The 17100-nt window shown below is 39.2% G+C and overlaps 1 protein-coding gene across 1 annotated transcript; it reads left to right on the top strand.

Moving 5' to 3' along the window:
* The first annotated feature begins 8657 nt into the window (after positions 1-8657).
* Positions 8658-10562, top strand: LOC121948910 (gap junction alpha-8 protein-like). Its single transcript, XM_042494449.2, has 2 exons — positions 8658-8795; positions 9315-10562. Exon 2 carries the CDS (start codon positions 9330-9332, stop codon positions 10560-10562), a length of 1233 nt encoding a protein of 410 aa, XP_042350383.1. The 5' UTR covers positions 8658-8795; positions 9315-9329.
* The last annotated feature ends 6538 nt before the right edge of the window (positions 10563-17100 follow it).

A 17100-nucleotide genomic window follows, 5' to 3' on the forward strand; every position in this document is an offset into this window, starting at 1 on the left:
AAATGCAGGTAGGGAGTCCAAACAGACCAATCTTCTCACCATTTAAATAACTGCTCTCTTTGGTAATCTTATCAACAATCAATCTGTATTCAACTCTCCAACAAACTGTCGTACAATAGCCAGTGAAAAATATTTACGGAGGAACAAACTTTAGATTACGAACACCGCATTTTCTCTGTAATGACGCATTTTACTTTCTTAGCTCTAAAACATTTTATGTGTGTGTTTTTGTGCAGCAGTTCCTGTAGTAAAGCGTGTTTAACAGGCCTGGTTATGCACATCCAAGCTCCTAACGACCCTGTCCCCTGAGACTATCGTCTGCGTGAGCGGTTTTGCACAGGACGGACAGTGAGCTGGTCCAAATTCAACAAATCTGACCTCCTGAACACAATGGTCAAACCTAAGTCCAGCTAGGCAGCAATAACTCTGCCCTCAAAAACACAATGCCGTGGCCTGGGATCAAATATGGCACATGGTGAAGGGCCTGTGTGTGCATGCATTCATATGTCTGTGCGTAAATGTGAGTACAAATAAGTATTTAAACTCATTTCCGCATTTATCAATCTTTTCCCCAGTTTCCGTTGACTAATACTGAAGCGAGCGGCCATAGTGTCGCTGTTGTTTATTCAGGGAATTTTTGATGCCTTTGTCAACAGTTTCAAACTTTCTCACCGTAGCAGGAAACAAACGACTGCTCGGTTCTCAGAGGAAATGAGAAATTGCCGGAGGAGAATTTTCACACTTGTGAAAGTGAGAAAGGTTCGTGCAAAAGTTATCGTCAAACAAAGAAAGCTGTCTGGTTAATTGCCGGACATCTAATAGCTCAATTCAAAACAAAAGAAGGTGCTCTAAACAGATGACGCATGAAAAAAAAGCCCCACAAAGAGGAAAACATGAAGGCTTTGTCACTGAGGCAGTAGGTCACTCAAACACAAAGAGAAACGATGGCACACACATGGGCACAAATATCTATGGTCTCATGCTTGCACACTGAACAAACAAGTGTTTAGAAACAAGTGGATCTCTGTCTTTAAGCGTAAGCCTTACGCCATTGAGGTCTTAGTGTTGTGCTATGTCATGGGACTCAGAGCTGCCCCCAGGTCACGTTGTATCTGTGAAGGGCATCGCTGATACCATCTCTTTAAACCCGCTGTGAATGCCTCCTTTCTGTGTATGATACTATGTATGAAACTGACAATTAAAATAGTGACAGAAAAGAGCCAGACACATAAAATGTAAGATTTTTCCTCGAACCGCCGCATTCACGTCAATTTTAAACACTATATTTGCATAAAATCACTGATATTTTTTTTGCACAGTTACCACTTTTCAGATTATAATTCTTTAATACTGTTCGTGTCCAGTGAAAACCATGCAACCCCAAATTTGGTGATTTTGACTTTGTATGTTTCTGATAAACTGAAGGATGAATTGTTCCTTCATAGCTTGAGAAAATCTTCCAGTTCTTAAAGATATACCTCACCAACAAAATGGTCATTTGTATATCAGTTGCTCACCCTGTGTGATGCTGCATTCAGGAAGAAAACATGTTTTTCTTGCATGCCTCAGCAGTGAATGAAGAATTCATAAACTGCAAACACTTTTGATGAGTTGAAGCCAAAGGGGTCCATGTTTAACAACACCAAAACTAAATCAGAACATCCATTTACAAACTCATGCGATATAACCCAAGACTCATTTATCCAGTCGTATGCTCAGTACTGCCCAAACATATTCATTTTCACTAAAACATTACAATATAAAACACCTCTGCAATATGAGTGCTGCAGATGTACAAAGGATACCTTTGTTGGTGAAGTATTCCTTTAAGCTAAAAAAATATTTAAAAATCACTTTGGATCAGCTGAAAAATGCATCATTACAGTGCTGAAAAGGGCTGTTTTTTCCTGACACCATGAAAATTTTACTCTTTATGAATACATGGCTATCACAGGACAGCAATGCTACAGATACTCAGTGATCTTAAAGAATATGATGCAATGTTGTTGATTAAACAACTCAACAGTATACAAATGAGTCAAAATACACATTAATGTATTTTCTGAAGAAAAAGTAATTCTACTTTTGAAATTAAGCTTATAATACTTGAACACTTTTAGGCTGATGAAGATTCTCAGTCATTGTATTTCTCAGTGCTATATCATTGGACTTGCTTGCGTTTATCTCATACAAGAGGCTTCTGAGAGGCGAAACATCTTCAAGAAACTCAAGCAAGTCTATTTGCCTATGATACAGTAATAAAAAATCAAACATGTTTACTCAAGCAAGGTTTTGAATGCATGACTTGTAGCGTATTTTTACAGTGAGATTTTAGTAAAGAATAAAACTATTTTGTGACCTGCTTTTAAGATTTGCAGAACTAATGCTACAGACATGACAGTAAAGTAAGAAGGAGGACAAAGGTATTTGAAGTTTTGGTCTTTCGATGGGTTTGTTAGCAAAACGAAAATATGTAGAGTCTTATTCTTTAAGGAAAGTACCACATCTGCAACTGCACAATCTGTACTTTTTTGAGGATGTGCTGTGAGCTCAAAATGCTGAGGTCATAAGATACAGCAGTCTTCCTGCATGACACACTTTAAACTTGATTTGAATAATCTATTGAAGCTGATAGGGGGCATCCTTTACTCACCAGAGGACTTATAACCAGCAGATTTGAGCCTGGCTATTGATGCAAAGGAGGCTTAGATATTGCAAGCAATTATTTTGAGCTGACTCAAAATGAGAGTTAATATTGGTTGATTGTAAGCATCAGCTGAAAAGAAGAAGTCAGAGTGATTCCTCGCCTTTCATTTAAGTTATTTAAGTTTGCATTTACCCTCATCCTCAGAGCAGAGCTGAGAGAAAGAGCTCACAGTTCACACTATCAGCTGCAACTGAATGAATGCCAGCACAGCAGTGCAATATATCAAAACTTCTCTCTTAAAAGGCACTGTATGAATGAAGATTGCACGTTTGCTTACAAGGACGTAGGTTTTGTTTCAACACTGGGAGGGACAAACGCATCCCCATCCAAACTCATCAAATACAACAACTTTATCAGTGTGCCTTCACATTTAAATATGATGTGCTAGGTACCCCCCTGCTTCAGTTTTGGACTCTCAAAGATGGCGTGTCAATTTCAGCTTGCTACATGCATTGTGTCTTTGCAAACAGGAAAAATACAGTTTCTGCTCGTTAGATGCATAGATTCTTTTTCACAATAAACTTTTTTGTTCTGGGGTTTTTGTCCCTACATTTAAAGAACAAAAGCACATGGTTAGGTTTAGAAAAAACAACATGGCTTGGCTTAAAATAAGTACGGTTGTTTATAACATTATGCAACATGACATGCGTAACTAGGGTAGCATGTCACACATACTAGCACACTACATTGTTATTAAAATAACTCGTTGACTTTTGGGTTCACACTGTAAACCTAAGTCCGGAGTTTGTTTGACCAATCCACTTCGACTCCCGCCCACCTTATATGGACTTTTTTGGTCTTTATTCTACACCACCGCCAGCTGGTGTGTTTTATACCACTGCAAAGGATGCCTTTAAGCGGTATATTTGACAAGTTAGGTTGTTGCCCAGTGCATGAAAAACTTATTATTATTATTATACTGCCACATGGTGCCTCTGTGCATCAGTGTCGGACACCGAGATCATTGACAAAGTAGGATGGCAGCATTTGACAATTTGGGAGTAAAAAAGGCCAGGTGAATGCATGAGGCAGTGGGTTTAGGGGTCCTAATTTACTGCATTTTAATGAAGTTGTATGCACCAATTTGCACCTTCTACGCATCAATTTCTGTTAGAAATTTTCACCAAAATAAAAAGTCCTCTTCTATGTTTATGTTTTTATTAAGTGGGAGCGACAAATGCACACGTTCTAAATATTAAGGGGGCATGTGTCTCCTGCATCCCCCCTGAAATCTACACATCTGTGCTTGCTAGTTTGGAATGGCCAGTTTGCCCTGTGCTGCAGTCCATATTGTTGATAACTCCCTGAGAGGGGTGCAGATGAAGGGAAACAGACCAACCACATGCTGCAACAAGGACATGATCTCTTGTTGTGGCCTGACCAGAAGCACCACTGCTATGAGAGAACTGCCTTGTGCCTTCACTATAGATCAAAAGTATCCATCAGAAGAGGACATCAATAAGAGCTTATAGTGTTTACGAGTTGGAAAAAGAAAAAAAGAGTCAGGAAAAGGGTATCTATTCACTGTGAGAGGTTACCAGGAGGCCAAAACAAACCATGTGCCAGAATCACATATTGCATACTGTTTGATGAAATACGTGTCTTATATCGCATCACGTCGATAAGGTCGTTACAACAGTAAGATTTCAGTTACTTCCTGTCTTTCAAAGGCCCTGCAAGCAGGAAGCGCGTGGCACCATCGCGTAGGCAGATCGCCGTACGATATGTTTGTTAGCGTGTTAGCATTCTGATTAACGGCCAGTTGGTGCCCTGCTACGGAGGTCTAATCTGGCCTCACGCCTCACTGCACGTGCTCAATAGAGTCCGCACCCTGCATCATGACATCATGTCTTTGTGTAAAATCCCGGTGCCATTCACGGGCCCACCGTGGGGCTTAGCATGCAAGCGTCCACTATACCAACACACAGCTCTTTAAAGGGAGTCCCCTGGTCCCCCAGCTCACTGGATACACCCTGATGCCTCCACAGAGCTCTGAACATGGCTTCTATCCCCTGACCCAACCGGGCTAAGCCCATGTGCCATCCAGGGCCCGGAGGAGAGCGAGTATTTGGGCTTTTTGTTGGGGACATTTTTTATAAGAGAAGACGCTCCTGGATGTATAGAGTCTAGTTCTAGCTATGTAACATACACACTGATGTTCCTGGATGTCATTAAGAGAGAAACAAATGATTTGGGGACATTTAACAAACTAGTGCCTCTCATTTTTTTTTTTGTTTTGCTCTAAGATTACATCATTCATTTGTGAAAAGCTGTGGGATCAGTGAAGCTCAGTGTGGAGGCCAAATCTGCCACTAACCAACACATCAGACACGAAGAGGTCGGCTTTCTATAGTTCAGCAGCCCAGTGATGTCACCTAGGAGAGAGAAGACGATTGGTCGACAGACAGTGAGGGTTGGCTGTAATAATATGGGCAGAGTGGAGATATTTCCATAAAAGGAGTGATGACTTATATTTATTAATGATTCTTGATTTTGACCTCTGATATAACTACATGTGGCCTGTAGAATGAGGTCATAAGAAATTGATAAAACAATTTGAATAATTAAAATATACTGTATTTCTTCCTTTGTCTGTTTTATTTTTCAATTGAAATGTGTCACTGTTTCTTGATAATTTATCCATTTAAAGTAGACATTAATAAATCCAACATATGTATTAAAACTGATTGAGTGTAGTGGGTCATGCTGCCTTAAAAAGCAGCATTTAATGTATGCAAGTTCACAAGTTATCCATTCAAACAAATCAAATATTCTACATAAAGAGCATAAAATACATAAAATTATTATTGATTTGTAATAAAATTTCAAATCTAAATGTTTAATATAAGTGTTGTATATATATGAGTTTTTAAAGTATCAGTAGAATGAATGCAAACCAGACTTCAAAGAAAACTGCATTGTTCAAACTTCATTGGGTCCTGGGAATATGAAACAATTGTGGAACCTGGAAATTAGATTGTGCAAGGGGAAATGAGTTGTGTGACCGTAAACAAACTGTCTGTTTCAGACTGCCATGTAATTGTTTTGTTCCTTCCTTTTAATTTGGTGCATCGGCGGTTTACCGGGAGAACAAGTTTTCAACAGTTTGGATAACAGGCAAACAAAAGCTTTATCCAAATAAACTTTTCCAGCGTCTGAGTGAGGTTTATAATGAAAGTATTAAACACTGGCACAAAGAAATCAAATCTGCGTAAGGTTCTGCATTTCAACACAATGTGCAGTCATCTAACGTATGTAACAATAACATCCTGCTCCCCATTTGCAGATAAACTTGTATAAAACATATAGACATTTAGGAAAACTTGTCTATTGTCAATAAAGCCGTATTTTTCATGTTAAAACAACCTGTAATAAAATTAATGTGGCACCTGCAAACCGTCAGTTCTCAAACACCTTTTAAGTTTTTTTCAGAGATGATCAGTTTGTTTTCACTGATGCTGGTTCATGCACATGTTAGATACTACAAGAGCAGTGAGCTCGAATTTGTATCATTATTCTATTTTGGCTGGGGGAAATACCTTAATCAGAGAAATATTTTATAGGGCAAACTGTATTATAAGTATCAGATGAAAAAATATGAATGTTTAATTTCTGTCATCTTTTAAGTTTGGTACAATTTACAGCTTACACGTGTATTTCGATAATGCTTTTTCTAAACACATTTTTTCATAGGCTATTATTAAGCCAAATAGTTTTAACAGCAGACATAAGAACAAATATTTATAATTATAATAATTAAAATTTTAAAAAATAATGAAGTCATGAGGTAAACATAAAACAGCTTAACAGCAACCTAATTAGAGCCTTTTATCGTACTGAAATACCTTATAAAAATAAGAATGTTATGGTTTGAATATATATATATATATATACATATATATATACATATACATATATATATATATATATATATATATATATATATATATATATATATATATATATATATATATATATTTATTCTTGTTGATTTTGATCATATTACAATTATTCTAATTAGCTGAATCCATTGTAAACCCCACCCCCAAAACTGACCGTTCCATAAAACAATTGAGTTGCATATAGAATAATTTACACACATAATACTACATATATATATATATATATATATATATATATATATATATATATATATATATATATATATATACACTGGTATATACTTATAGTAAAATATATTTGTCAGGTCAAAAATGCCAGGGCAACCCATTAAAAAACAAGATCTGCAGAATCCAAGTAGTCATGTTTGTCATTATCTCTTTGATTCCTAATATTATTAATAAGGAGAGGCTTATGAGGTCGGTATTGCATTTGTGCAAACCTGGAGGTGATTTTTAATGAGAAGTCAATATATTCGGTTAGCCATCTTTAGGCTACGCAGCAGCTCTTCCTCTGTTCAAACATGTGTGGATGATTCAGAGATCAAAGACTGCTGCTGAATGTTTTTCTTCTTTGAGCCGGGAAAGTTTGACTAACCTGCATAATAGAGATATTTCAGCGAGTGCATTCGCTCAATGGGTCACATTCTTCACATACCAGCTAAGTGACAGATATAATGATACGGGCACACACACACACACAGAGCTGAACTCCGTAATCAACTATGGTAAATCTCACGCATGATGACACTATAGATGGTCACCTGAGACTTTACTGAGAGCCTATCGAGATGCAAAAAACTGTTCTGCTTAGAAAGCACAGCTACAAAAAAGCGTATGTTTATGTCAGCAAAAGATAACTATGTTAAATGACAAAATAAGCACACACTAACAAAATGGGTAAATGTAATTTTCATATTATTATTATTTTTAACAGGGACAAATATAAGGTTCTATATAACCATTAAACAAAAGCTTAGCCCTAAATCATAAATGACACTGAATTTTAGTTTCACAGTTAAGAACAGGTTTTGGTTTTTTTGACTCTTGAAGTTTGCAGATTCTAAATTAATCAAAAGGAAAACAGAATATGTGAGGGGTTTTGGAAAAATTTTGAGTGAGTCCAATTTTTTTTGTACTACATCAGGAATGAAAATTTTGCATGGAATTGTTCAATAAAAAAAAAATCCGCTTTAAAGATAAAAAAAAAAGGTTATTGTTGTTTAATTTTGATGTGCTGATTCTGTCTCAAAAGCCACAAAAAGGTAATAAGATGGACTTTATTCAACTTTATTCAAATTTACACTGATCTCTGCAATATTAGATCAGTACATGTTTTTGTCTGGGATTTGTGAATTTCGTTGCAATTTATTTTAATTTAACTTATTTGTTTTTCTTTATTTTTGGACTCCTTTAGTATCATTGTGGCATGTATGCCATTCTGGATTTGGCTCATATATTTGTGATGCATTGTAAAGCCCATACAGAATGGGAGAAATATAATAAATTAAAATAAATGACAAAGAATTGACCACCACCTTCTCTAAAAACAATTAGAAAAAAATCTATACGACTCAATATTAGAGTGTTTATCCTATTTAAACTCACCGCTGAAATAACCTCCTGCTGCCTGCACTGAATTGCTGTTTGAACAACAATGTCCAGTGTTAATGCGCGAGGGCAAAAACTCTCCTTCGTCCCTGCCTGAGCTGATAGTTTGTCACTGATCTGCCTCTCTAATGCTGGGCATGGCAGTGCAGCTGGAGGCACATCAGCTGCTGCTCTTGTTTCATCAACTGTATCTCTGCTTCTGCATACATATGTGTGAGGAAATTGCATGCATGGAGCCGGCCCGCTCTGCTGCCGTGGACCCAGTGCCCTGGCCGTACAGTGTCCATGTTGGTGTGGGAGCCTGAGGCCTGCTCCCATACATCCCTGCTCTGGCTCTGTTGATCCTATTGTCTCCTGCGTCACCACACGTCGCCCGGCAAATAAAGGCCGTCTGGCTCCAAGCTTAAATATTGCAGCAAACTAAAAACCAACCATCAGAGCCGATTCATTCACATCTGCTCAGTGGGGCGACAAGGACGGGGCTTTAGGTGGGAAAGAGGGCAGAAAAAAGTTCACTTTTCCCTGCCGGGTGCCAAGAGAACGGGACAGGACTCAACTTCGCCGGAGCCGCAGCTGTGGCAAGTTGCCCATTTGATTACATTTAACCTATATCGTACCTTACAGAAGAGGGAACTATTTGTTACTTATTGATTTCGCTTTACTATTTTTTTATTTTATCAGGAGTTGTGTTGAATTTTTTGTTGAAGAGCTAGAGCGAATTACTTTTTGGTTTGCACCTCTGTTAATGTTCGCGTTTACACTGAGAACAAACTGTCTTCTAAACAGCACGATCAATACCTTGCTAAAATTTTAATTTAAAATACAACTTAGTATGTCGACTGTTGTTTATCTAACAATAATTCATGGAAACAGAATGGACTCGAACGCCACTTTTCCGAAGTTTCAAATTCCTCCTAATTTCTACTAGAATCACGTGTGATGACTGAAATTACGGAATAGAAACGTTTTTTGACAAGTTTGAGTTTTCTTACCTTTGTCACTCTCTATTCCCCTCCCCCTGTCTGTCCTGCCTACCCCACCCTCCCTGTTTGTCTGCACCCTCTGTGTCCCTGCCTACCCCACCCTTCATTCTGCAGTGCTACGGACCGATCATGGGTGACTGGAGCTTTCTGGGTAATATTTTAGAGGAAGTTAACGAGCACTCTACGGTGATCGGCCGGGTGTGGCTCACGGTGCTCTTCATCTTCCGCATCCTCATCCTGGGCACGGCAGCGGAGTTCGTGTGGGGCGATGAGCAGTCCGACTACGTGTGCAACACCCAGCAGCCCGGATGTGAGAACGTGTGCTACGACGAGGCCTTCCCCATCTCCCACATACGACTTTGGGTGCTGCAGATCATCTTTGTGTCCACGCCGTCTCTGGTGTACGTGGGTCACGCTGTGCACCATGTCCACATGGAGGAGAAACGCAAGGAGCGCGAGGAGGCAGAACTTAGCCGGCAGCAGGAGCTGAGCGAGGAGCGACTCCCTCTGGCGCCTGACCAGGGAAGCGTCCGCACCACTAAGGAGACCAGCACAAAGGGAAGCAAGAAGTTCAGGCTGGAGGGCACCCTGCTGAGGACCTACATCTGCCACATCATCTTCAAGACGCTCTTCGAGGTTGGCTTCGTGGTGGGCCAGTACTTCCTGTATGGCTTCCGCATCCTGCCGCTGTACAAATGCAGCCGCTGGCCCTGCCCCAACACGGTGGACTGCTTTGTGTCTCGCCCAACGGAGAAGACCGTCTTTATCATCTTCATGTTGGCCGTGGCCTGTGTCTCACTCTTCCTCAACTTCGTGGAGATCAGCCACCTGGGCCTGAAGAAGATTCGCTTTGTCTTTCGCAAGCCGGCCCCGGCCCCAGCACAAGGCGAGGGCTCGGCCCCCCTGCCGCTACAAGGGAAGAGCCTGCCCCCCCTGGCTGTGCCCTCTCTGCAGAGAGCGAAAGGTTACAGGCTGCTAGAGGAGGAGAAAGCTCCCGTTACTCACCTCTACCCGCTGGCTGAGGTGGGCATGGAGGCTGGCAGAGGCGCCCCACCCTTCCCGGGGCTGGAGGAGAAGGCGGAGGAGGTGCTGCCCATGGAGGACATCTCTAAAGTGTATGACGAGACTCTGCCCTCCTACGCCCAGACCACTGAGACAGCGGGGGTGACATTACACGAGGAGGCGCCTGAGGAGGTGCAGCCGGCTGAGGTGGATGTGGAGGTAGAGGAGGCGGTGAACGGGGAGGGGGTAACTCCGGCAGAGGCAGGGATGGAGGCGGCGGATACGATAGAAGACACCAGACCGCTGAGCCGACTGAGCAAAGCCAGCAGCAGGGCCAGGTCAGACGATCTCACTGTATGAACCTGTGAGAGCGAGCACATGTACACCTGCACACACCAACAAAAGAGAGAGAGAGAGCACACACACACCTAACTCAAGACAACGCACACTCTTGAACAGGCAGGTCAAAAAACAAAGGATGGAAAATCAACAGGGATAGATTAAAACCTTTAGACACGGGCAACAATTCTACAAAAAAAAAATCTGCGTGTTTGTGATAAAAAATGAAATATAAAAAGTAGAGGTAAAGAGGGGAGAAGTAGGTTTTTTATTAAGCGTGTTCTTATATTTAAAAAATGTGGACACATGCAGGGGGGAAATGTTTTTACTTGATGAAAATCCATGTTCAATTTTTAGAAACATCTTTTTCTATTGAAAGAGTTTTAATCATTTACAATGGAGGATTAGACATTTTTACAAGGGGTTTGAGTAGATAGGGGGGAAGAGAGTTATAATATACTTGTGTGTCTGCAAATCAGTAATTTCGCTGTAGTTAGGCACTGACTTTCATTCCCATTCAGACAGCGACACGCTGCACATGCAGTATGTGGCCGCTGCACACGGCGCGTGTGAGAGGGCTCTCGCATGTACACACATCACACGACTAAGTGCCGGTACATTTACAGGTACACAGCTCTTTGAGAAGACGAAGAAAAGTCCATTTTCAGGTTGAGGAAGAGCGTACCTTGTTTTTTCTTTCTTTTTTTTTCTTTTTTTTTTTGCACATTCAGAGGTTTAGACTCTGTGCAAGGCCTTTAACCCTCATAACACCTCATCTATGCATCCATTTACACAGGATTCTTTCAAGTGAAGAGAGATGTGCATGAATTTCAGAGCATTTCTCTCCTTTTCATGTTTATATACCAGGTAGCACAGCCAGAGCTGAGTTAGTGAGGAAAAACAAAAAAAAAAAACAACAAAAAAACAGACCACATGTTGAATGTCTTTTTCAATGTGATTCTCTTCATTTTAGATTTGCTCATGTTTTGTAGCCTTTACTGTGATATCAGTTGTCCACGGCAGAGAGCAGGGCTCATTTTGCCCCTATCAGAGAATGAACTATAGTAGCGACCTCAGGCCAAATCCTCTCTTTTCGTGCTGTACAAACAGGCGTCCGGGCGATAAAGATCATGCACCATCAGCACAAAGTATTGTTGGAGGCGAGACAATAAAAGAAACGGCGCTCATCAATGAAAACAAGCATCCTTGACCTGGCTGTGAAAAAATCTTTCGACTTTGACATTACGTGACCAAAAGCAAGTTCATACCCCCGCAAGAAAACAACAATACTCGGGACAAGCTTTTAAATACAAAGAAACAAACAACTAGGGGGCAATTCCCGCTGTACATAATGCCCTATCTCATGTCTGATAATGTACATAATGTACAGAGCGGCTGTATTTCACTGTCTGGAATCACACAAGTTATAAATGTGATAATAATATTGATTGTCGACAATAATACTGATCTCAAAATCCCGAGAAGATTCCCCCCAGACAAAAGGAAAATTTTTTTTAAAAATATATATATACATATATATATATTGGTCCAGCCTTTTTCTTCTAGATATAACTGATAAATATAACATCAATATGAGTTTTTGAACATTTTCTCATACTTCTTAAATTCAGGTCCCATAAAATAGCCCTACTCTTGTCTCAGCCCTAATTGAGGATTTTAAAATGCTATTTTTCCTCTCACACTGCAATAATCTTTATTTTTCGGAAATAATCCCTTCTTGAGATAACGTAAGATCCAAAAGAAAACTTGTTTGGCTTATAAATAAGCCTGCACAATTTCAGAAATGTGTCTCAGTGATCAAATTCAAGACTAAACTCTGCGTATTTTATCTGTTCTCAGAGTTGAGGAACCTCTGAGAAGCCTACAAGAACAGCAAAAGAACTCCTGCTGATTTATTCTTTGCGCCTTTTTTCTCCTACAGTGGTTCTGGGAGAAACAGTTCACAATTAATTCATCTCCAAATAAGAAGCTGATTTATTATTTTGAGTAGCAAAATGTTCCTCTGCGGTATCGTCAAGCATCTGAGTAAAGATTAATTTCTTTGCAAATCGTTACCAAGTATTATAAGACAAAGCATGTTAAGCCTTAAAATATACCTTAGGGTTTATCACAAATCCTCCTCTCACATTCTCTGGCTTTGTTTACTCAAACAGCTGCCACTGTATGATTTCCTGTGCCTTATCTGTAAATGTAAATTCTCAAATGTTGTAAGATTGTAGCAAGTGCTTATATTGCTCTGGGACCTATGTGAATTCGATGTTTTATTTGCTTTTTTTTTTATCTGACTTTTTGTATGCAACCCCTCAGCACATACATGAATTCAAACACACATCACACATGAACCCACACAACCACATACATGAAAACATGTCTCTATTATGCAGCACAGATGGCTTAATGACATGATAATTCATCTATCTTAAGAAGACATTAGGGCATAAAGTTGCATGTTTGGACACACTCACACACTCCAGGCTTATATGCTGATACATGTGCCTTTGGGTGCACAGACACCTCACAGTGTAGGTTTTGGGGGTATGATCAAACGGCTCAAGAGAAACTCAGAGAGAAGGCAGCTGTGACCCCTTTGTGACCCCCAGCCATCCCTTCGCCTCCCATAATCCAATGCTGTGGAATCTGAATCCAAAAAGAGCCTTCAAAGAATCACCAAATTGCTTAAAGATTTAACAGTGTTACAATTAAAACACGATGCTGGTCCTTCTTGTGTACTTCGATATGACTGGTAATGTATGATTTTTTGTATTTTAAGACTGTTGCATTGCCTGTATGTTTGTAAGAAGACATGATTAATCTTTGGAAAGAACAAAAAAAAAAATCCTTTTTACTAACTTGTAGTCTTCTTTGCTGATAGATGTGTGGCAGTATCTTCTTTTGGAATGTGAACCAACGCAATAAAAAGTCACACGTGGTCAAGAAGTGTTGTGTCAGTGTTTCTCTGCAAAGTACGCACACACAAGCACACACGCACACACGCACACACGCACGTGCACATGCACGCACGCACGCACACACACACAGAAGAAGTAAAATTGTAGATTTGGCCTTTGTTAAAACTTTACATTAGAATCAAAATCAAATAATTTAGGTTCACAATGCAGTATGTTCAGTTATCTGACCTATAGATATGTTTTATATTAAACATTAAAATAATACAATTGTTAAAGGGGATACACATAGTCAAGTAGTAGGAAGAAAACATCTATTTAGACGTGCATATACATACATGTGACATACTTGATGTAATGCAGGTTTTTTGGTTGTTTACAGATACATGCAACACCAGGTATTAATCCAAATCTGAATAATGGAGTTTTTCTTGAGTTTTTCAGTCTTATGCTCCTTTATACTTCTACAACAGACTAAAAATACTCTGTTACAGGAAAAAGTCTGGCATTTAAATTTTAACTAAATTAAAAAAAGAAAAGTACTGCCATTAAAATGTACTTTAAGTACCAAAAGCAAAAGCACTCATTATGCAGAATAAGTCATTATGAATAATGTATGTTGTTAATACAGGGTTATGATAAACGATGCATTTCCGTCTTTCTTAATTTAATGTTGCAGGGGGTAAATGTGAAGTTAATTTTAACTACTTTTTTATACTTTTGGTTACATTGTGATTCCTATATTCCTTATGTTGACTTATCATTACAGTGAATCATAATTTATTTATTGATTATATTTGGATTAATTTAAATCTGCAAAGTGACAAGTAACCAAAGCCATTAGATAAATGTAATGGAGTGAAAAAATGCTAAAATAAACAGGTGTAAAAGCAGAACGTAAAAAAAAGAAAAGGGGGGAGAAAGAAGGGGGATGACAAGCAGGAAAGGGCCACAGGTTGGAATCGAACTGCAAGGACTACATGGGGCACACACTCCACCAGTTACGCTAGAGGTTGCCCCTGAAATTTAATGTTGAAATATGCAAATGACACACAGATGAAGGCTGATTACTTTTATAACGCTAAGACTTTTTACAATGACAATTAGCAGGCTTTGCAGAAGCTCGCAGACAATTAAAAACAAAACCCTCTGTTAGTGTAAAATAAATGATAAATTAACAGACAAGCTGGCTAATTCGAATCTGAGGGGAGTAAATTTACAATTTGCCTAATCTGCATGTCTTTGGACTGTGGGAGGAAACCAATGTGAGCACAGGGAGACAATGCAAACTCCACCTTGAAACTATTACAGTCATAATGCATGCTCCAGCTATAAGTCTGTACTATAAGTCGGGTTTACTTGTTTGACAAAGGATAAGATACAGAGGAGAGTGTGTATTAAAATAGTCCTATGATTGAGCCTTGAGGATTGATGAAAGGTTGGGATGATTACCACTGAATCACCACTAAGGGGCAGTATTGTAAAAGGTATTTTTAGTCCCAAATCCAGCCTTTCTCTCTCTTCCATCACAGTCTGGTTTAAACAAGGTAAAAAAAAGTCAGGTAAAAAAGGTAAAAAAAAGACAAAAACTCAGCTTATATGTATTCAAAAGTTGGATCGGTTTGGTATTATTTCACAACTAGTCATGTGAAAATTGATTCAACATTCCTAAATATTTCTACACTCATTTTCCACATGATGCACCATCTTGATCTTGGTACGTCCTTTTGTGGTTTCACATGATAGTTACACAAGCGCTCTGCATGTTGTTCCTTCATTTGTTCTGTATTTTGAAACTGCATTACTTGATTTTTGGCCACTACTGGGCACTGCCAAACAAGCTGACATGCAGCTCTGATATTTGACCAGTTTTGCCTTTTCACTATTTCAGTTTCATCTCAACAAATCTCTTGAGTAAATGGAACTTCGAAGAGGGCCAACATACCAGTGACTTGTAAGTTAACAAAAAATAGCCAAAACTCACAGCATTAAACACAGCTGGAGTGCCATGTATGGTCAGTTATGCGAGAAGCCTTTCAAGAGCTTTCAATAGTTTCCGAACACTACTACAATAACTGTACTGAATGGCATGTTTGAATAAGGACCTAATAATAATATCTTGTTATTCTTGTACATTTCCTACAAAGTGCTCTGAGCTTAAGCATGTTTTAAAGGATTATTTCGGTGCGCGCCGGGTAGAAATTGAAGGCAACTCAGATGAGCATGTTTATATTTCATTTTAACTTCCATGATATCTCCACAGGTAGACTGGATTTGGAAAGGAGAAAAACATGCCCTTGCTCATCATCATTAGTGGCTCAAAAACGTAATCACAGAGCTTTAAATGCAGTGAAGCGGTTCTCTAAAGAGAAGCACTTGAACCACCCTGAGATCCATGATCCTAGCATACAAACTCATTCTGCAACGACAGAAAGACAAACAAAAATATTTATGCAACACTAGTGGGAAACAGTTTGTTCACTGACCGTTTTACTGCTGAATGTGATTGTGTGAAAGCCCCATTCGTGGCAAATGAAGCAGAAACTCACAAACTCACAAACATGATAACATACAGGTATGGGTCAGATTACTTTGAAACATAGTCAGTTACTGAATTAAAATTTCATGACCATTTTTTTGTAATTAGTAACACAATTGATCACATTACAAACTAAATTAACATAACCTGAATAGTTTTGGGTTCGTTTTCGATAACTTTGAAATAAAGCATTAAAAATATTGCTATTTATTTTTTGTAATCTGATTATGTCATCCCAATTACATGTAATCCATGACTACCCAACCCTAAAGAGTGAAACAGGTTTTGGAGGGCTACCATGATATCAAACAGTCTTTATTGATATCGCAGCACATGGCTTATCTGAAAGAGATGCTATGATTTTCCACAACAAAAGACAATCAAGACTTTTGGGAAACAGGGAATGCCCGCTGAGTCTAGTAAACACACCTTATGGAAACCACTCTGCAATTATGTGCCGTCATTACGTCTGCTGTGTGTGGGCCTGTTGTGATGTGGCTCTTGAGAAAATTGAATCTGTTTGGGTTGTGTCTGACTAAGAGACCACCCCTTAAACTAAACCAACCAAACTCCCAGACAACCCTGAGAAACCCAAAAAATAGTAGCCACTAGCTGGTAAAGTTTTGTTGCATTTCCTGCCCTCAACCAGTCACGGGGAACACCATAAAACAAGCCTGAGAGAAAGCTGCCATTGTCTATAATGAAAACGCTGCCTGCTGTTTCTCATTTTCATTTTACATGAGCTGACATCTCAAATTCAATAGCAAACGATCCATTTTGCTTTTTTAAGGTGTACTCTGTCTGCCGAAATGAGGTTGCAAGGTCTGTTTCATATTAAATTTCAGAATAATACTTGTTGACATAACTATAGCCTGGGAACCAGACAAGACCAGACGTTTGCATTATGCATCCACTAATCAGAAGATCAGCGATTCAATCCCTTTCTCATCCAGTCTCAAGAAACATCATGAAACCAAAATTATTTTGGGTGTTTGCTGTGGTTGCTGTGTCAACGGTGTGTGATGTCAATCGTTAACCAATGAGCAGGTAAACCCTTGATGGTAGCCTCACCACTGTATGAATGTGTGTGTGA

The sequence above is a fragment of the Plectropomus leopardus genome, chromosome 10 (genome assembly GCF_026936395.1).
Source record: "Plectropomus leopardus strain MGB_pleo_1.0 chromosome 10, ASM2693639v1, whole genome shotgun sequence".
NCBI classification, from domain to species: Eukaryota; Metazoa; Chordata; class Actinopteri; order Perciformes; family Serranidae; genus Plectropomus; species Plectropomus leopardus.